The sequence below is a fragment of the Rhagoletis pomonella genome, unplaced genomic scaffold (genome assembly GCF_013731165.1).
Source record: "Rhagoletis pomonella isolate Grant_MI unplaced genomic scaffold, Rhpom_1.0 Rhpom_scaffold_00494, whole genome shotgun sequence".
In the NCBI taxonomy this organism is placed as follows: domain Eukaryota; kingdom Metazoa; phylum Arthropoda; class Insecta; order Diptera; family Tephritidae; genus Rhagoletis; species Rhagoletis pomonella.
This window is the reverse complement of record NW_023459048.1, coordinates 12152-35010: the sequence shown is the minus strand read 5'-3', so window position 1 is coordinate 35010 and position 22859 is coordinate 12152. Positions and strand designations below refer to the sequence as shown.

The following is a 22859-nucleotide window of genomic DNA, read 5'->3' as shown; positions in this document are numbered from 1 at the left end:
GGTTTTTATTGCCAAAAAGGAACTAGTCCGATAGGAACTAGATCCCCAGCAGTCCAAAATCGGCGAAAAGTGGTACTTTTAAGAAACAAATTTTTTCGGTTTTTTTCACTACAAATCTATATCTAAAGTGACGAATTTAGAAATGGTTCGGAACTATAGAAAAAGGGATGCAGAACGAACTAGATCCTATTTGTCGAATTTAGAACTATTTCGGAACTATCGAATAAGGGATGCAGCGGGGGGCTTGTTTACTTTACATAGATATGTGTTCGGCGGCTTTTTCGTTCAAATACGCTTCTATGCTGTACTTCGCAGATGCTATTTCATAGTTTGGTAATACAAAACAAAGCTTTGTGTTAACATATTAACATCTTGGGGCCGTCTGGTATCTAACCAATAACAGCGAGCACCTCTGCAAAGTCAGCTACAGCAAGGTATGTAAACGTACATTTCTTACAATCATTCAAACAAATTTAATTTCAAATTGAAAAAAAACGTTTCTTTGAAAATAATGTAAAATCGCACACACGGAAGAACCAAAAAGATTGAAAAATCATGATACTTTTTTCTTTCGTCTGTCGGTTTTGGTACTGGTTCGGAACTATAGAATTTAGGACTAGTTCGGAACTATCGAAAAAGGGATGCAGCGGGGGGCAATTGACACTTCCTAGGACATCGCCATGTTAAATTCGCCAGTTGCTTGCATGCAAAAGAGATTTATCGCGAACCAGTACTGGGTCTAAATGTACTAGAAGCGCCCCAGTTCAGAACTAGAGATTTTCCCCACAGGGTATGTATGTGCTTACGAACACACTTACAACATACATTTTGTTTTTTTTTTTGGTACTCACCTCGGGTGGTATGCGTGCCGTATCGCCGGCAACATTCGCCCACCACACCATCAGATACGAGAAGGCAGCGATCCACAGTATTGAGCCGATGAACGTGACTGGGTAGAATTTTTTGCCACGCGGTGTTCGCGTATCGGGCAATGTCAGCCACATGGGTATAAGCAGTGGCGCCACCAATATATAGGTGAGCCGTTTGCGGGCAGTATCGGGCCAAGCCATGCTCAATGGTTCTGGTTCATCTTCAATTTCATTGGCCTAAATTTTCGCAGAAGTCCATTTTGTGTGTATGAGTGAGTGTGTGTTTTTTGTTGTTGTTATTTTGGAAGTGGGGGTGTGTGTGTGTGTGTGTGTGTGTGTGGTAAGGAAGTTATTTGTGTTTTTGTTATTGAAATTTTTGAAATCAGTAATATCATTGCATTGCAAAGGCAGTTTGGCGTGGGTGGGAGTGTTCATGGAAGTGGGTAAGTAGTTGGAAGTTAAGGGAGAAAGGCGTAAATATGAAAGAAAAAATAGATTAGTAAATTATATTTGTACATTTTTGCAGAGTTTGTCTTTAGATGTTAATTTGTATTAGCATATAGTTATGTATGTAAATTAGTAAGTAGTTAATTTAAATTTGGTTTTTAATAAATTTACAAAAGGGACTTAATTTGGATAATTTTGTTCAAAATTTGGTATAAATGTATTATGATAAATATTTTTCGGTTTTTGATATATGAAAATTAAATGACTTATACAAAATGCAGCTATGATTTATTGTGAATAATGAAATTTGAATACAACTTTTTTTTTGTAAAATGTTAAGAATATTTGATACATTTGATGTATTGAAAAAAATAAATATACTTAAAAAACTTTTGCTATAAGTACGTTGCCACGAGCTTCAAATTGGGCAACAAATTCAATTTCACGACCAATTTCGATCAAATTTTTTTACAAAATAAATAATTTTTTATAAATCATTCAAAGTTATATAACTTCCTAGTTGCTACGAAAAAATTTTACTTTGTTTTCAATGTCAGCCAAATTGAGACTCGAACACAATTTTAGCTGAGATTTTTTTCTATGACAAAATTGAGAAACATATCACCATGGTGCCAAAATTAGGAAATTTTGGGCTCGCGGAGACGTACTTTAGGCAGGGGAGTGAATAAATTGAGTGAGATATTGAAATAAGTGAGCTCAGTGAAACATTTGCATACGAATTAAATTTACTTCGATAACATGAACCCATATTTTTCAGGCCCTGAGACCAGACTATACTATTCCAAAGGTTTTTGTTGGCTAGATACAATTTTCTCCATCACCCCTGTTAAGGAGATATTTAAATGGATTTTCACTATGTTCGTCGTAACATTTTTAATGTGTAATAAACATCTTAACTCTCAGTATGGGTAAAATTTGTGCTAACCCAGCAGAAAATTTGGAACTGCTTCATATGAAACCCAGCAGAAAATCATTGAATGCTTTTCTGTACTACATAGTTCAGGGCTACCTCACCAATTCGGGAATAATTCGGGATTATTTTGGGTTTATCTGGGATCGTTTTGTTCCAGTTCGTAACTAGTTAAGGATTATTTTAGGATTATTTCGTCACCAGTTCGGGTTCGTTTCTGGTTTAGTTTGCGAGTATTTAAGGACCCTTTCGGAACGAGTTCTAAACTAGTTCAGGACTATTTTAAGAAGATTTTGGGATAAGTTCATATCATTTTGGCACTATTTAAGGAGTATTTCAGGGCCGTTTGAGCCTAGTTTGGGATCATTTTGGGAGTAATAAGATACCATTTCGGGCCGTTTCAAGGCTCGTTTGAGATCATTTGGGGACAAGTTCACGACTATTTCAAGACAATTTCGGGACCGTTTGTGGACCTGTTCATTGCCATTTCGGATCTATTTCAGACCCATTTAGTTCTGTACCATTTTCGCACTAGTTCAGGACAATTTTGGAACTCGTTCAGGACTCTTTCGTGACCATTTAGGGATAGTTCACTGCTATTTCAGGACCATTTCGGGACTAGGTAGGGCCAGATTCAGGCCTATTCAGGGTGTAGTTCAGCAACGTTTCGGAATCTCTCCAAGACTTGTTCGACTTCACGCATTTTTTAAAACCAATTCAGCACTGTTTCAGAACAATTTTGAGACTACTTCCAGATAATTACAGGGAAGTTCGGAGTTATCGTCAATTTAAGTTAAGAGTTTGATGATGCATATCGCTACCTAAAAGTGAAAAGATCCCAAGTACATTTTTTTTTGAAATTATTCAGGAGATACGAAAAATCGATATAGATTCGCATTATCTGCCCTTCTGCATCAAAATTTAAATTTTGAAAAACCAAGCACCTTTTCCCCTTTAGATAGAGATATGTATTTCGCTACATAAGCTCTTAAATATTTGTAGTATAATTTTAGGCTCGCATCGGTGACTATAGAACAAAAATTATGTAAATGAAAAGCTTGTTGCCAGTTTAAAATTCAGCGAATCAAACTCTCTCAGAAAAGTACAGGTTGGTCTCAGGCTCTTCCGTTTTTTAGGCACCGTTTTCAAAAATAAAATGAGAGCCTCTGATTCAGGACCCGAACAAAATGGATGATGACTCATCTGTTAGGGCGATAGTCGCATAGAACAGTCCACCTCCACCAGCAAATGAGGACGTTGATGGACTGCAAATATGGGATGAAAATCAACAAAGGTAGAAATGACTTTCTCGCCATCTGTTTATAGAAGGCCATGGGCGAGCCGAAGAACAACCCGAAAACTGAGGGGGTGTACGGGAAGGATGGTGGACAAAGCGATCTGCTCAGTTTTATCGAGACAACTTGGAGGGCATTCCTGGGATAAGGTTCTTTAATTTACAGGAACCGTAATCTGCTAAGTTCCCTAGAAGAATTTTGCTTTCAAAGCGTCCAATTGGACCAGGCAAGTATAAGCCCAAACGTAGCGAGAGCTGAAGATAGCCATTGGTGCTGTACTGGTACTTGTAAAACTACCAAACGTTGTGACGAAATTCATTTTCAGACAGAGTTTACACCGCTTTTTTTCACTGAACTCCTTTAAAATGCGATATGTAAAAAGGAAATCTTGATAATGAATTTTAAAAAGTGAATACAAAAAGACTAAATAATTGTTATTATAAAACAGAATGACGTAGATATAGTTGAAATTTACAAATAAAAAATGTTTTTGCTTAGTCTGCATTTCTACATAAATAGTTTCGAAATATATTGGATTTTGTGGCGGGGTTTGGCTATGAACTAGTTTTTCTATGCATTTTTCTAAATAGAGTGCTACTCTAAGAGACTAGGTTTTTCATGTTGTAAATATCTTTAACAGATCTACGTAAAAGTTGCATAAGTTATTGTTTTCTTTTTTTGAATAAGCTTCGTTTTCAAAAACTAATTAGATTTCTTAACTTTCATAATTACTATTATTAGCAAGGCTACTTTCTGACGCAGTCAACATCTTACTGCACTAAATTTAATTTTTTTTATTAAAATTTTTTTTAAAACATAAAAAGTATTTTAAATATAATTTCACTTAACAAAATGTTAAACCAAAGTTTTTCATTTAACTGTTTGAAAATTTAACACTTGCATAAATAACCTTCAAAACAATTAGTTTTAAGAAATCAGAAAATACGTGTTTAAATATCTGGTTCTTATATTATCTTAATTTTTAATTTTTTTATGCGGAAACTTCCAAAATTTTTTTATTATGTGTACCATTGCATAAATAAATTTTGTTGTAATTTTTTTTCTAACTTTTGCATACGAAAATATTAGTTTAAAGTTTTTAAATATTTTTTGTGCAAAATGTCAGTCAAAAGTTTATTTTAACTTATCCTTGGTAACTAAGTTAAATATTTGTATATAAAAGTTTAAGTTCATTTAACTGTTTGAAAATTTAACACTTGCACAAATAACCTTGAATAAAAATTGTTTTCAAAAAAATAGGGAAATAGAAAAAGATGGATTTAAATAATTTTCTTTTTATATTACTTTCTTATAAAATTTTTTGTACAAAAAATTGGCTTTCGAATTTTTATTTTTATGCGTTTGCATACAAACATTTTTTTGATATTTTTTTAGACTTTTGCATACAAAAACATTTAAACGAATTTTTTTAAGGTTTTATTTAAAACTATTAAAATATTTTTTACGCACAATTTCAGCCCATTATTTTTTTAAAACCAAAGTTTAATTTAATCAACCCTAATTTTAAAATATGAAGAAATAGAAAAATTGTATAAAGAAAGGTTTAAATAAATGTTTTTATATGTATTATGTTGTTTTTTTTTATGTGAGAAATTTGTTTTAATTTTTTTTTAAGTTTATTTTAAATAAACCTTAAATAGTTTAATATTTGTATAACAGTTAAAAAAAAAACAAATTAATTTAAGGGTTAGAACGTGCACCAAAAATTTGAAATAAAAATATTACTTTTCAGATAAAAATTGTAATAAAAATTATAATTTTATTTTTAGGTAAAATTTAATTTTTTTTTATCTATTACGCAAAATTGCAGTTCATTATTTTTATACTATGTATATTTTATTAAAATTTTTTCAAACAAAAATTTATTTTTGAGTATCAAAATTAAAAAAACGAATGTTTTTGTAATAAAAATTGTAAAAAATTTAACTATTGCTTTTTAAGTTTTTATTATATACAAAAATTTAACATTTTGATAATTTCGACATTGAAATTATTGTATGCAAAACAAAATAACTCTGTTTTAAGTTAATTAAATTATTGCTAACGCAAAAACTATATTCAAAGCATTAATAAAGGTTTATTAACATTTTTGTATCCAAAATTTCAATCTATAATTTTTTATATAAAACTTTATGACGCTTAATACATTACAAATAAATTTTTTTAAACTAAAAAAACTTTGTAAATAAATTTTTATTCTGGAATAAAAAATTTTATAAAAAATATGTCTGGTAATTTATTTAGAATTTTTTTTTTGTGAACTCAATTTGTTTACATATTCAAAAAAAGGCAAAACAATAAATTATGCAAAAGTTTTTTTTCTTTAATTTTAGCATAATGAAGCTTTGATCTACTATTTTATTGAATTTTTTGTAACCATCATTACGAAAAATTTCTTTTCAGTTATTTTCTGTATATTAAGTGCTCCTATCTTTTAAATTTTTCAATTTCATTTACTTTTAATAAATGTACTTAGATGACTGCCTAAATTGCTACATTTTACTAAGACTTAACTAACATTTTTAAGTTTTCAAATTAATTTTAAGATATTTCGCAATTTATATTTTGCTTAGAGTTTAAGGCAGTTAGAAAATTTGTCATGGAAATTGATTTGATAGTTAATAGTGATCGAATGCATGCAAGTGCAAATGAACCCTGTGTGATCATGCTTGATATGAGTGATTCGTATATATGTACATTTACAGGTGATTTATAGCAATAAGCGAGCAAACTACCATAATTTTTATGCATTTACAGCTAGAAATAAAGGGATAAACTCTAATATTTCAGAAATTTTTTAACAGTTAGAAAAGTTATTGCATAAATCGAAACATGTCTCTTGCATTTAAGGCTATAATTTTTTCTTACGTTTCACTGTTTCTATTTAAGATTTACAAACAGCTTTGCTTACATTTTTACTTCTGATATCTAACGCTAAATCTTTTTCAAGAAAGTGACCTAAAGTGTCATAAGAAATTAAAAATAAGTCTTGCGAAATTATTCATAAATTTTCAGAACTCATTACCATGGCTGGTTGTAACTAGGCACGCATTATCTTCATCTACTCGCTTCGCTACACTTCTTAACTTAACAACTTAAACATACGATTTTCCAAGTTCCCAAACTTTCTTCAATTCGAAAGTTTTAAATTCTCGTCAGTAAAAAAAAAAAAAAATATGAACTAATAAAAGAAAAGCGTCGAAGTAGAAGATAAACTAATGTCGCCAATCTCAGTGGAGATTAAAAGGAAAATCAGTAAGAAAAATAACAACAAAAACTGAATCTCCACTAATGAAGGACATCATCGTAAGCGCATTTGGTGGCTACATCCACAGCTGCGCTGACATATTATTATCCTTCACACTTGAATACAGCAGAAATGCTGAGAGGAAATCATGCAATTTTTCACAATTGAGTGCATTCAGCATGAGCGCCTACAGCACGCAGAGCTTGATTTGCTATTTTATATTGCGCTTTCGGGCAATGACAGCAAAGTGCGGTAGACCACAAGTTACGCGTTAGCTAAGTAAGTTCTACAGATATGCAGTAAGTTTACTATCAGCCGGAAAGCGCTCACGACCATGAGAGAGTGTGGACACACAGCAGTCGTTGATGCATAATGACAATGTAAAAGTTAACATTTTATTTGCATTAGTTACTGCTGTCTATTTGTAGACTTGATTGTATGATGTATTCCGATTTTTTTCCAAACACTACTCATCGATATATACATTTGCACATAGCGATACGTAGCCCTGATATTCTTTTATATGCAATGGTGACTGTTATTTTCACGGCGGAAACAACTTCTCTCCTTCCCCCGAAGCAGCCTCTATTCATTCCTTTTTAAGACTCCAGAGAGGCTGATATGACCTAGAATGCAGGGAATATTTTCTCCAAAAAAAAGTGGCTTATGTATGCACAATTTTTAATTAAATTTTTGCCTGACAAATATTTTCCAGAAAAAAAGTTCCCAGAAAGAATATTTTACAATAAACTTCCTACTAAAAACTTTGAAATAACTGTTCGCATGAATTTTTTGTGCTAAAAAATATTTATATTAGACACAAATAATTTTTCGTCTAATTTTCAGTAAAAGAGTATTTTCTTTAAAAATTGCTAAAATTTTTTTTCAAATATATTATCCCACCCATCTGCGTAGCGAGATAACATCAATAAATAAAATTGAACAAAGTTATTTGAAAGTTAAAAAAAAAGTTTTATTAAGTGTATTATTTTTTTTTTTAAATAATTTCGCGGAACTTTTCCTGTCTCTTCAAAATTGTGCATATTTTTCTATAAACAATTGTATGCTAAATATATATTTTAAAAATTATTTCCTTTTTCTGAAAATTTTCGCCTTTCAAAAATAAAAAATTTTTCCAAAATATTTTATCACCAAATATGTATTTTTGTACATAGAAATTTTTTCGGCAAAATATAATTTTCTACAAAAAAAAATTTAACAGATAAAATTTACCACAAAATGAAATCAATTTACTCGAGACAGTCAAACTAATCGAATTATAAATTTTCTCAATATATTTACGCGAATCTTTTACTTAAAATTTTTATTATTTTTATTTATCCATACCATATTCATTCGTGGCGAAAAAAATTTTAGTGATAAAATTTATTTAAATTTAAAATTTATTAAGGACTGCCCCAAGATAATTGCATTATAAATTTTCTCAACAGGATTTCGTGCATCTTTTACATAATATATTTCCCTTTTACCATTTCTTTTATCTAGAAATATTATTTTCTCCTAAAATTGATTTCTTTAGAAAATTCTCAAGCTTGTGTACAACAAAATATTATCCTCAATCCATTTGCGTAAACAAAAAACAAATAAAAATTCTTATATATTTAAGCAATTTTTTAAAAAAGCTTTCCAAGGAAATTGAAGTAAATTTTTTCTCAAAAGAAAGGAACTAAACGTTTGTACGTATACCTAATAAAAAATTTTCAGAATTTTTTTTATTGGAAAAAAGAAATTTTTTAAGATAATTACAGAAATCCTTCGCTTATTGTTTTCGTTTTTTTCATTGGATCATCTTTAAGAAAAAAGATTTTTTCCATTCCGTTTTCCGTATGTATGTATTTTCGCTGAAATTGTAGTTTCTTTCAAAATTTCTAAATTTTTTCTTCAATCAAATAGCAAAAAAACCAAATTTATCAAACGTTTCCCAAAATAATTGAATTCAATTTTTTCAAGATAGGTATTTAAAAAATTTTGTTTTTCCAAAAATTTTCAGATTTTTTTCAGTGTAACATTTTATGAATAAACCAAATTTCCTCAAAATTACAGGAAACTTTCGCTTAATATATTTGTTTCCTTTTACAAATTTTTCTTAAACAAATATTCAGCATGTTTTTCAATGAAGCATCTTTATGATCTTCCATTCCTTTTTCTCTAATTATACTTTCTCTAAAAATGTTGTTTTTTCTTAAATTATTATTTTTAATTTATCAAATAGTCTCCCAAAATAACTAAATTCAATTTTTATTTTAAGTTTATAAAAAACTTTATTTTTTTTAATTTTCAGATTTTTTCAATGGAACATTTTATGAAAAAACTAATTTTCTCAAGATAACTAGAGGAAACTTTCGCTTAATATATTTGCTTCCTTTTAAAACTTCTTCCTAAAAAATATTCAGAGCATTTTTTCATTAATTTCACTTAAAATATAGTTTCTTTAGCAATGCCGCAAGCTTTTCTTCAATAAGATATACAAATAATTAAAAAAAGGACTAAAAATATAAACAAATTTATCAAAAAGTTTTCCAAATACTTAACTGAGGTAAAATTTTTTTTCAGAATTCATCATTGGAAAAAGAAATTTCTTAAAATAACTACAGGAAACCTTCGCTTAATTTTTATTATTTGCCTTTTTCCATTAAACATCTTTATAAAAAAATAAAATAATAAAAAAACGGAAAAGAAGAACTAAAAACATTTAACCAAATTTAGCAAACAGTTTCCCAAAATGATTAAATTAAAGTTTTTTCAAAATATGAACATAAAAATTTCGACAATTTTTTGTTGCATTATTTTATTTTATTTTTAATTTATGTAACAAAATTTTTTTCCGAACAATTTCGAGGTTTTCCTCATTGGAGTATTTTATGAAAAAAACTAATTTTCTCCAAATTTCTAGAAATCACTACAATATATTTGTTTCCTTCTAAAACTTTTTCCTTAAAAAATATTCGGCAATTTTTTCATTGCAGCATCTTTATGAAAAATGAAATTATTTCCAGTTCTTTTTCTTCTAAATATATTTTCACTTAAAATATATTTTCTTTAGCAGTGTCTAAAATTTTTCTTCAATAAAATATCAGTATAATAGAAAAAGAACTATGGAATGTACACAAATTTATCAAAAAGTTTTGCACAATAAATGAGGTAAAATAATTTTTCAAAATAATTTCGGGAATCTTTTGCTTTATAATTTTTGTCTTTTAAACATTTGTACACTAAAAAGGTTTTTCCAAAAACTTTCAGATTTGTTTCGATGGAGCGTTTTTATGAAAAAATAAATTTTCCCAGGAATTGTGCGAATTTTTCCTGAAAATTATTTAGCCTAAATACATATATTCAAATAAGTGTATTCTAAAAAGTTTGCGTCCCTAAGCCTTTAATAATTTTTGAAATGATGTAGTGTTTAAAAAATTTTGTTCTGAAATTTTTTATCTTGTGGTTTTCCTCTCCTTTAATTTGTATCCATTAGACATTTTTATTTTCCTTTCGTACCCTTTCTTAAGTAACTTTCATTGACGGCCAATTAGTATCTAATTTTTAACTCTGATTTGGGAAATTGGCTTAAAAACCACAATCCTGGGATTAAAAATTTAAATGCTTAGCCTGAATTTGTTTTCCATTTTTTCCGTGACGATTAGTTAAACATTGCACGCTGTGGCTACTCCTGCACTCCATTTAGGGCGTACGTGGCGTATACGTAACATGAAACTTGCTCATATATGCTTTCCTACAATTCTATTCTATTCTATTTAATATTACAAAGATATGCATTTGTAAATGTGAATTAGTCGTAAGTAGCTTAAAAATTTCAATTGCACAATATCATTTTTTCCACTTAAACCTTCACTTTACGGTCCCACTCACGCGCACAGCAAGCAACTTAGACATGGCTTAGCTAAAGTCCCCCAACTTTCTGCGATTTCATGGTTTCTCGCCAACTTAAATTCCATTTTAATAATTTAAGATACTTAAGTGCCTTGCCACGCATATCTGCCACTCGATTCAACAACAACAAACAACAAAGCATACGTCAAGGGCGTGCGGGCGTGCGGGCGTGCGGGCGTGAAGGACATTGGCACGCATACGAGCACATTCATAAGTAAGCATGAATGCTGTGGACGGCACCTGGAGGGCGGCCGGGGATTGAATTCATAATGCGGCAATAGATTTGCATGCCTGCAAGGTGGGGTCACACATAATTTCACTACGTAGTTGGCTTTTACTCTACACCTGCGTATACAAACACATATACCTATGTAGATACATGTGCGAGAAAATAAGCTTTTGCCTGACATTGGCATTTAGTCCCTTATCGTTTTGTACTCGTAGCTACAACTAACATGTGCCATAATGTACGAGAGTGTCTAGTAAACGCTTCTCTGCCTACAGCATTTAACATTTGGTATTCGAATTGCATTTCACTTATGAGAATGTCTATTCTTTTCATTTTTGTTTGTACCCCCGATTCCTTGGTGACAAGTGTTGCCCCTGCTGCTGGTGCTTCTCGTGCTGAGGCTGGTGCTGCTGCTGTTGCTTCAAGCGCTTCATTGCCTATGAATATGTTAGTGCGCACAGTCGTCGGTGTGTCTGCTTAATATTTGCACTCGCTCTTTGACATTCCGATTTTGTGCATATCTACTCAAATGTGAAGGTGAATGAATTTCATTGCCATTCTTTGATTTTGTGCCTATTTAGCTTCGTTCAATTTTTAGTGCTAATTTGTATGCCAATCTTTATCTGTTAACACTGTTTTCATAGTGCGCGTCGTTCTAAAGTTTGGGAGTTACTTCTAAGTTTTGTGGTCGGAAATCGACTGCCGAATGCGAGTAAACTCTCCGCTGTGAAAGGGTTCTTTAATGTTAGTAAGTGGAATAATTTAAATGGAATGGCTTACAGTAAGTTACGAAAGATATGCATTTGCATTTTAAAATATTTTGCAATTTGTATCAAATATGAATTTTTGGTTGCATTACTGTTCCGTTTCACATTCTTTGTATCATTTGCTGAACATTTAATTATTTCTCCTGCTGGTTCTTATTTTATAAAAAGTTTTTGCGTGAAAAATCGTTTAATACAATTTTTTTTTCAGTTCCAGACTGTTCCGCTCTTGGCTTTGGCTTTTTTACTTCTCGACTTTGCTTGCCTTTGTAAATATTAAAAAAAGTGTTTCTTTCTATAAAAAAAAATCATTTCTATTTTGTTTTATCATTTGCACTGCATTTTTCAACTGTTAAAGAAATTGAAAAAATTAAATAATTTTTTGGAAGAGTAGAGTGTTTTTTTCGTGAAAAATTCTTTAACACAATTTCGTTTCAATTTAAGATTATTCCGCCCATGGCTTTGGCTTATACACATCCTGATTTTGAACACCTTGGTAAAGACTTAAAGAAAAAAGTTTCTTTTCTACATATTTTTCTCATAAAGAGTGTTTCACTTTAATTCTGTTCCCTATGTGTTTATATTATCGTTTCCATTTTCCACATTCGAGTTTATAGATGTTCAACAAATTGAAATAATTCAAGTACGTTTTTATAAGAGTTGGGTTTGTTTGTTTTAGTCTCGTTTCGATTCCACCTAGTTGCGCTCGTTTTTTCGCAGTTTATTTGCTGCTTCGCTTATTTATTATTTTTCTTCTTCCATTCTAATTTGGTTTCTGTATGTTCGCCACATGTTTTCACCATCATTACTCTGATTTTGCTTAATCTGTAATTAAATTTCGAATATCGTTCCAATTTCATTTTGTGTCGCCAGATAATTGTGCTTCATATTTTCAGTTTTTCGAGGCTACCCTTAAAAAAGAGTAATTGATAAAAAAATTTATTGGAATGAAATGGAAATAGAACGTGATATGTGAAATTTTGTTGCTCGGTTAAAGACTCTAATCTGTGACCCACCGAGTGATAGCAAGCAGCTCTAGCCACATTTACTCGTTTACATTAGGTCAGTAAACGTTGGCCTGCATCACTGAACTGGAATGACGACTGCCTACATTATTCCAGTTATTCAGAAACCAGTGAAATGAAAAATATAGTGGCCATTAATTGAAGCTAAACGCAGTGAAAATACAGATTTTAAATATACCCAATTGTTATGGGTACAAGAAGTTGTGGATGTGGTTGATAAGGATTTCAAATATGAGAAAATCTTAAATCATGTAATAGGCTACAAGTGCTACCTTTTTGATTAGGATTACTACCTTCAAGGTTTACTGCGACAACTCGGTAAAACTATGCTTGGTAACACGTCATTGCGGGATTGAGGGTAACGAAGTTGCTGCTTATACAAAGGGAAGATCGGCAGACTCAAATGTCCTTAGGCAAACTGAGACGGCTCTGGACAGCGAATAATGTGTGTTGTGGGTATTGTTGAATATGGCAGGGGTCTTTAAAATTAGACTGACGAAGATAGTGGTTCACTCTGCAACTTCGAACTGGATATGCAGTATGTTGAGGTGGAGAATTGTTTCGGAGCACTGGAATAGGCATGAGACCATCAAACCGGTCAACAAAGCGGAACGAAAGAGGGCGTACCTTCATCACTACTTTGACCGCTGGTGGTCAAGAGGATACTAAAGGAAACGCAAGGATGACCTGCCGAGCTGACTGCATATGTTGATGATATTTCCGTCATGGTAAGCGGGAGGTGTCTGTCTACACTCAGCTTACTTATGAGACGAGCGCTACGGGAGATACACTTTTAGGCAACAAAATTATGGCTCAGCATCAATGCAGAAAATACAAATGTAGTACTATTCGCCAAGAAATACAAGTTTTAAAACTGATCTAAACGTAAGCTAGATAAAGTGACCCGCCAGCTGCAGCAAAGCACCAAGTATCTCTGTATAATACTCGAGGCGAAGAAGGCTTCGGTGGCATTTTATGCATGCAAAAAGATGCTGGGATGCACCGCCTTATCTTTCTCATTGTATATTTACGATAATCTTCAGGCCGATATTGTTCGATGAGGTATTGTTTGGAGGACAGCAATGGAGAAGAAAATATTTTTTAAATATGCTATTCATTATCGGCTTGATAGGAGCACTCAGGACTACACCAACATCTCTTGCCTGTTCGTCAAGAATATAGCGTCCAAAGCTGCCAGACTTAATGACACAGGGCAGTTTGTGTGCAGACGGATGGAATATAAGATCCCGGATCTGCACTTTCTGACCCTCAACAGGAAGGATGCTAGGTTGGTGCTCTAACAGGTTATTTTCTATTGGTATCGCATGCCGCTAAACTAGCTCTCATCAATGATAGATCTATAGGAGATGCGAAGCAAAAGAACACTGTGTAACATATCCCCTGCGAGTGTTTTGCCTTTAGTGGACTGCAGATTTGTTACTAGGGGCAGGTTTTTTTCCTTTAATTCCTTTTTCCATTGTATAAAATTTTTGCTTTTACTTATTAAATAGTAAGTTGGAAGTATATTGAGCTTAGCAACTCGTCCGATGTCAAAGATATTTTAGGTTGAAATTGAAATATATTGTTTGTTGATCCAAATAATTAGGCGCATATTTTTTTGGCTCGAACACATTTTTTGATCGACTTAAAAGCTATTTCGTTTTGTAGATAAAAATCGGTATCTGGGAAGATTTTTTAATACCCATAACTTTGTTAAAAAATAATGGATTTCAACCATCTTTTCACTCAAATGTATGTAACTGTTGTCAGTTCAAGATAAAATGGCAAAACAATTTTATTTTTTATAAATTTTTATTTATTTTTGTGAAAATTTTTTCGAAATTAAATTTTGCAAAAACTATACACATTTAGTTTCCTTTTATGCTTTTTCAAATGAAAATAGGCACTTTGAACTACAATCAAACTGATATAAAGAAATCATCTCCCCAAAAAAAAGTAGCTAGTAGGGATTCAGCTCGATTTTAGTTACAGGTGCCTAACATGTGAAAAAGTATAAACGAAAACAATTTAGTTTATGCAAAATTTGATTTCGAAGAATTTTTTATAAAAATAAATAAAAATCGATAATTTTACCAATCTGTCTTGAAGTGGTAAGAACTACTAATATTCGAGTGAAACAATTTTTTAAATCCATTATTGTTTAACAAAGTTATGGGTATTTGAAAAAAAATCCCCAGATATCGATTTTTATCTAAAAAACAAAATAGATCGGGTCTCATTATTTGAACCAAAAAACGCATACATATTTCGTGTTTCATCGAAATTAAATAACATGCCCGTATCTGATTGGTTGTCTTGAAATGGAAAGCATCCGATATTATTTTAATATACCAACCAAAAGCAGGTGTTTTCCTTTTGAAATCGTTAAATATCACAGCGACTTTTAGCGCAAAAATTCTACTTTGTTGATGTGCAAATACCAGCTCAATTGATTTAAAATGCTCCATTAATCAATAGAAATCAATTATCAATTAAAACCACTCGTTTGCTTCAATTAATACACTTTTGTATTTCCTTAACCCAAAGCCTTATTGACCATTTATTTGCAAGCTTTCATTAATTGAAATAAAAACCCTTCTTGCCTATTCGTTCAATTCAAATGCCTTAAGGGTGTGATAAATGCCATAAATTTTACAAATTCCTCTCACCATTTTATTTGCACATATAGTATGCATTTTAACACACACACACACACACTCTTACATATGCCCATTTAAACAAGCAAACGTTTTTATGCAGCTGTCGTTACCGCTGCTGTCTGCCGTCAATAGCTTTTAACTTAATTTTCCCCCAATGAATTGAAATTCATTGGCAGTCTCAGATTTTCACTTCTCAGAAAGAGTACAAACATTTGAATGAACAAAGCGTTTATTTATCGCACGTAGGGATATACATATGTATGGGCGTAGGGATACGTATAAGTTCATACGGATGTAGGCACGTATTTACATACATATGTATGTGTATACATGGCCGCATGTGAACTCGTATGTAGTTTCAATTTGAATGCATGCATACAAATAGAAACCATGATAAGAGACTCTACTTTGCTTTGTATGCTTTCGCATGCCAGAGGCTCGACGAACTGGCCGATATGTAAGGCATTTATCAAGTGGCTGCTGGGTCAAAAGGCTGCTACGAGATTTCAGAGCATGTGAAAATGAATTGCTTTTTAGTTTCGAGTGTGAAAAAACAGGAGCACAAATATTGAATTGCTTGTGAGCCTTTTGGACGCACACCAACCTATGTAAATATAGTGGAGGTAGAAGAAGAGGTCAATTGGTAGGCAGCTTTTTGTGTGAAGTTGCGCTTTCTATTTAGGACCGAAATGTTTGTTGCCTAAAACCAAAATTGTATTGTACATTTGCGTTCAAGTGTATACCGTTATATACATATGTAAATACAATACAAACACAAACATAAAAAGTGTAAAGTGTATATGTCCCAGATGCAAAAATTCTACACATAAATCTTATAACATGGAAATCAATCTGATTGAATTGGATATCCTTAAATGTCTTCCTTTTGCTTGTTGTTAGCACATAAATATATTTTACTTGAATGGGTGTATGGAGATATATTAGGGCGGGTAATTTATTATTTTTTGAATATGCGCTTATAGCATAGGAGTGTATTTTACGTATAATTCTAAGCGAATTTCCTGAAGAAACTATGGGTGTAAAATCAATTTGAAGTTTACCAAATTTCGAAAATATCTAGGCTTCGAAGAAAATTTGAAAATTTTGCGCCCTCTAGTGGAAGATTTAAGAAAAAGATAAACGCAGAAATGGATTGCTCATACCAAAAAATTCCTTATAGCAAAATATACAAAATTTAAGCACTTTTTTACGATACTACAGCAAAATGCTAAGAAACCTATTTTCGAAATTTGGCCAACTACAAAATGATTTCAGACCCGTGGTTTCTTCGGCAAATTTGCTCAGAATTACACCAAGTATCCTTCTGTGCTATGAGCGCATATTATAAAAAATCTCCCATACAAATTGACCCGCTCTAATGTACATACCATACAAATGTATGTATGTAGGTTTGAGTTTTACGAAAGCAAAAAAGGCAAACGCAGTAGTGTGAACGCAAAGCTGCCAAATGCTTGTCAGTTGCACCACAAATATAAAACAAACACACGCACACATCTCTATATGTACATATATATAGTTACGGTCAAAATAATAGCACAAAAATTGAGAACGGTATTGCTTGCAAATTACATATGTTTATTTATTTATTTTTAATAATTTTCAATGAAATTATAGTTTGATTTATAACAAAAAATTTCATTATTTTTTTTTTTATCTACAATTTTTGGTAAAATTTTGAGAATGCAATGAGAATCAATTACTATTACTGAATTACTATTATTTTTTAAATAATAAACACCCTGGGAAAAAATTCTAAAAAATCAGGGATTTGAGACTTGTATTTTTTATATACTAAAATGAATGGGCTATAAAACTGCATACTCGAAGATTTTCTAACACTTTCTTCTGAACTTTCTATGAGCTTTGAAACTTCCACTCATGTGGTTTCTGTTGCAGGTCGATGAACTATATTTTAAATGAAATTTATTAAAAATAAATAAATAAGCATGACTTGCAAACAATATCATTTTGAAGTTTGGTGCTATTAATTTGACCGCAGCTGTACATACATATTTACATATGTGCATATGTACACATGAAGTTGTGTGAATTCAGAAGCTGGCAAAAGGTAAATTGATGACTGCGCTGATTGATTTTCGCTACTAATGGCAGCAATATGAATGGGTGATTTGGTGGGTGGCTGCTTGGTTGTTTCTGTGTTTCAGATCACTGGTCCAGTTGTCGATAGATTTGGCTGACTATTTCTTTTGCAGAGCAGCGGAGCGTTGCTTCGTTCCGCCGGCGTCACTGTGGCGTCGCATGTGTTCATAGTAGTTGATATATTTTTCATTTTTTAGTTTTTGTTTGTTGATGCAAGCTGCTGAGATTGATTTCTGCTTCTGAAGTTGTTGTTGTACTTGCAGTTGGCACTGTACTAACTAAATATGTACAGCAGATTTTTTGGTATCAAGGACATACAAATGGGTACATAGTGGAAAATTACTCAAAAGCAAGCGGCAGCAATTGCAATAGAGACCAATAAGTATAAAATAAAAGCAGGTAAGTTGGTATGAGGTAGAAATATTCGTAACTCACGGGCACAGTGTCTAATTTAAGTATTTCGAGCTTATACACAATTTTTTTTTTTTTGTAAAGTTCCACGCAATTCTAAATGTGTGTTTTTGTGTTTAGAATGCAACTATTTGCGCGTCGTTAGAATATTTAAACAAAATGATTATGTTTCAATTTCAGGACGTGCCACAATGTAACGAATCATAGAAGCTCAGAAACGCATGATTTATACGAATTCAGAACAAAAAAATACTTAACAGTATTAGCAATTTTTGTTACACTCCTCCGCCTTTAAGCCGGCATCCTATATGGTTGACGATCGAAAATTATTAGAATTTAAAAGATTACAAAAAATATACGCTGCAGCGAAACGTCCACCTTTTTCGTCGTTTGCCAAGTTTTCTACAAATATCTCTCTCTGAAACTTTGGTTCACATTCCCTCTTTCACAGCACAGCTTATTACGAAAAATAACTGTTTCGATTTCATTTCGTTCCATAAACAACAACTTTTTTCATCTTTTACCTATTAGCAGCCGAAAAAAAAATATTTCATTACAAAAAAGTCGTGATGATTGGATATTTTTTTATTTTCCCGTTATAGCGCTAATACATGGTTAAGGGTATAAAAAATTGTCTAGAAAATTAACGCGAAAAATTGTTTTGTTACCACTTCGTATCATTACTCATTTTTATTTTTTAGTTTAACTTATTTTGTTTCATTCCTTCAACTTATTTTTATTCTCCCTTTATAGTGCGATACATAGTTTAGGATACAAAAATCCTAGAAAGTTCAAGCGTAAAAGTTGTTTGATGCCATTTCGTTTCATTATTTATTTTGTATAACCCACTTTATTTTTTTATTTGAATGCATTCCGCCGAAAAAATCGTTTGATTCAATTTTAGTGCCGAAAAAAATGTTTCGATTCCATTTCGTTTCAGCCTTTATTTTGTTCAGTAAACCTTTCAGAAAATCTAAATACACAATTCCAGAAGACAAGAAATTTAACCTAAATAAAAGTTCAAGCTGACAAAATGCTTTGATTTCAGTTCGTTCCACATTCCGTTCTATTTCCAAAACATCTAAAATATAGCGTCAGCCAAAAAAATGGTTTGATACAATTTTAGTAACGAAAAAATGTTTCCATTTCATTACTTTCGGTAATAGCTGTAATATCTTCGACTATAGTAGCGCTGACGTGGGGGTTGAGGCTTAGGAAATCTGATGTAAAAATTTGCTTCCCACATTTAAGGACCACCCTTACCTATTTGTATGTATGTATCCCATCAACTTCAAATATATTGTTTGGGGCAAAAAATATTTGTACTAAGTGAAAAAGGTTTCGATTCCAATTCGTTCCAAAATCTATTTTATATCCGAAATATACCAAAAATAGTTTTTAGTTATTTTGATGAAACTACATAATTTTATATTGGCTGAAATTTAAAAACGAAAAAAATGTTTCGATTCCCCTTCGTTCCGTTTAAAATTGTATTTCATTATTTAGAAGGATTCAGTATTTCTCATTTGCTTTTTCTTGTCTCAAAGTTTGTCCTATTCATGAGACACTGTGCAATACATGCGCTATTTGTTTTGATTTCTTTGCAATCCTGACTGCTAGCAATTTCAATAGTAAATAATGTGAGAATCGATCAGCCTCTCACTTCGATTTCCTTCATTTGCCGGTCTATTTGGCACACAGTCTGCAATGCTTGCTTGCCTTATTAATTTCTGTAGTAAACATGTGTGTACGTGAGAGCTTATATACGATTGACGGAATATGTATATGTTTACGAATACGTATGTACATACATATGTACGTATGTATGTTTGCACTTGTACCATTTTGCGATTGAACCGGAGAAGCTAGAATGCGCAATTGTTGGTGTGAGTTTGAAAGCTTGTCGAGGCCAACGGGCTGTTCCTTTGGCTTGCGCTAATAATTGCACAGACTTGTTGGCGCTGAAAGTGCTTCTCAAAGTGTATGTACATACATATATATACATATTTATATATCCACTGACTTATTGTGCATACATACATATGTGTCAAAGTTCAATTGATTTTTTTCCAGGCTGCTTCTTCACCCACCCCGCCTCTTCTTCATTTACTCTAAGAAATTAAAAGCAAAATTGAAGATTTATTGCTGTCACTGCCAACAAATACTCAAGCCAGCCATATAATGCATGTATGTTTGTTTGTATGGATGTATACAATATATGTACACATGTACATACATATATATATATACATATTTATGCATGCTTTTACTTTAGTAAACTTTTCACGAGTGTGCGCTGTGTTGGGCACGGTGGTGGCACATAAATAGTACATTTCCTAGGCGGATGTATGTAAGTATCGGTCATAGTTGTAGGCAGATATATTTTTCTGCATTTTTCAATACGAGTATATACATACATACAATAAATGTATGTCATTTCGTCGGCCAACAAAAAATTTGTATTAATTTTTTTCTAATTTGTCATTCACTGATGACAGTCGGATGCCCTTCGCTGCTTTGTCCTAATGCCGTGAATAATTTGCGCCAACAATTTCAATAGAAATTCTGGCAGCAACTCTAAAAGCCAGTCGACTCAAACAGACGACAAAGATTGTGCAAATATGTAGTTACGAGTATGCAACGCAGCTTATTTCGCTTGCGAAACGAGCATTAAGTAATCCTGTTATTAGTTGCACAGTCGATTGCCTTCGATCGACCCATATCGCACATACATATATAAATGCTATGTACATATGCATGTATGTATGTATGTAAGGCTGCAGTACGTGTTAATTTGTGAATACTTGCTGAGCTCCTACGCAAAGGCACTAAGGTGATGGCAAATGCCAAGGCAAGCAGCTTAAAATCGATTAGCTTCAATTTCCTGTCATTGGTAATGCGTGTGTACAATCCATGCATACAAATATATGTACATACATACACATGTATTGCCCTCACAATGGTATGGTGGCGCTTGTGCGCCTTTTGTCTTACATACATATGTCGCTTGTCTATAGCCCGTGGCAGACATTTAGTAAAGCATATCCGACCAGGCGAATGATTTGACCATTTTACCTTCGGTAAACGTTCACACACATATGTATGTACATGTATACCTACATACATACATAAATACGAGTATAACGATATGAGCTACATACTCTCCGTGGAGAAGTACATTAAATCGTTGCAATTAATTGTAGGCGTCACTGGCGAGTTTGTAAAATGGCTTGTGTGGTTTTAATTAAATTTAAGCCGCTTTTGTGTGAAGCTTACTTTGAAGCATACATTCATAAATACATGCGTACGCATGCTGTTACGAGCCAACGATAACGGAAACAGTTAAGTAGGTTTGCAAGCAGGCATTGGCTTTTAAAGCGGCACATACATACATACGTATGTATGTAGATATGCATGGCATGAAAAACGGCGCGTAAAAAAGTGAGAAAATTTAAATGGAAATTTCTTTAAGCATATTTAAATGTCCAAAAATGTCGTTCCAATTCCAATTAGTTCCGCATGGAATTAACAACAATTTGACTTATGCGAATGTAAAAATCACAAAGAAAGACGATGATTCAGCAAATAAATGTTTCGATTCCGTTCGTTCCCCATACTCTTTCTAACACGAATTGCAGAAATATATATGGTATCTAGACAAAAAGTGTTAGAAATTAGGTGAGTTAAATTTTATTATGAAATTTGTTTGCTCTGATTCCAAAATGTTTCACATGTCTTTTAAATGCTTCTTAAGATTTAAAAAAAAAATTTTGTGATCGAGTTCTTAGCCCCCAAAATTTAAATGGAAAATATTTAGTTTCAAAACAGGTTAGCATGTTTTATATTTAACATTTTTAGAATAGTTTTTCCTGCTTTTGTGAAGTATAAATTCGCGTGCACCCAATGAAAAAAACATCGCGACTGCAAGCCGCTCCCGCAAAGATCACACGCTTGTAATTTATATCTAATATAGCTAAAAAGAAAATGTTTTTGAAAAGTGGCAACCTAATTTTATTACCACAATTTTTTGTTCCGATTCTAAGTTGTTTCACTTTACTTTTGAATTTTGTTTCTTGTTTATGTTAAAAATAAATGCTTATATACTCGTCGAAATAAAAACTGTTCTGATTCCAAATCATTCCGCCCTCATTTCTGCCCAAAATAGAACAGAATCAAATGCAAAATAATTTAGGCCGTTAAAATACTTTTCTAGATTCCTTAAAATGTCTATAAACCCCTTAACATTAATTCCTTTAAAAATTAAAGAAAAAATTGTTTGCGAACAGGCAAACTTCTTTTGTTATTAAAATTTTGTTCTTTCCAATTTCAATTTGTTGCACGTGTCTTTTAGAAAATTTAGGAAAATATTTTAATCTTATATCTTTTTTTATCTCATTAAAAATAAAAAAAAGAATGTGAACCTGATTTTATAACAAATTTGTTGGATTCGATTCCAAACTGTTCCACGTGTCTATAACAACACCTTTTTTCTTACTCCTGCACATTTTTCTTGTTTTTACGTGTGTGCGTGTTGAAAAAAAATCGATCCCAAATCGTTTCGCATACCTGATACATGCCCACACTTAGAAAACTTGAAAAATAATGAAATGAAAAATAATTAAAGTTAAATTTTGTATTGCATTTTTTATTCCGATTCCATGTTGTTTCTCACCCATTAAAATACAGGAATACAAACGAAAAGCAGACTTGAATAAGTAGATATATTGCTTGAGTCGAGTCCCAAACGCTCCAATTCCATTTAGTTCCGCTTTTCAATTGATTCTCGTGTGCAAAGAAAGCTCTCGACAACTACTATTTTGTGAAGTTTGCCTTGTATTTAACACATATTCAAAGTATTTTTTGGTTGAATGATAGTTGAAATATATGTATGCACAATGCTAAAATTCTTCGTTCCAATTCCAAATCATTCAATATT

General features: G+C 32.0%; 1 protein-coding gene across 1 annotated transcript in view; it reads right to left on the bottom strand.

Annotated features, from left to right (window-relative positions):
* LOC118751018 (sodium/potassium/calcium exchanger Nckx30C-like) overlaps positions 1-22859 on the bottom strand; it is a gene marked incomplete at its 5' end in the record, with an annotated part of 50145 nt that overhangs the window by 24919 nt on the left and 2367 nt on the right. Inside the window, one exon of the mRNA XM_036485779.1 lies at positions 852-1106. Within this exon, the coding sequence (XP_036341672.1) occupies positions 852-1106 (255 nt within the window). The remainder of the gene's footprint in view (positions 1-851; positions 1107-22859) is intronic.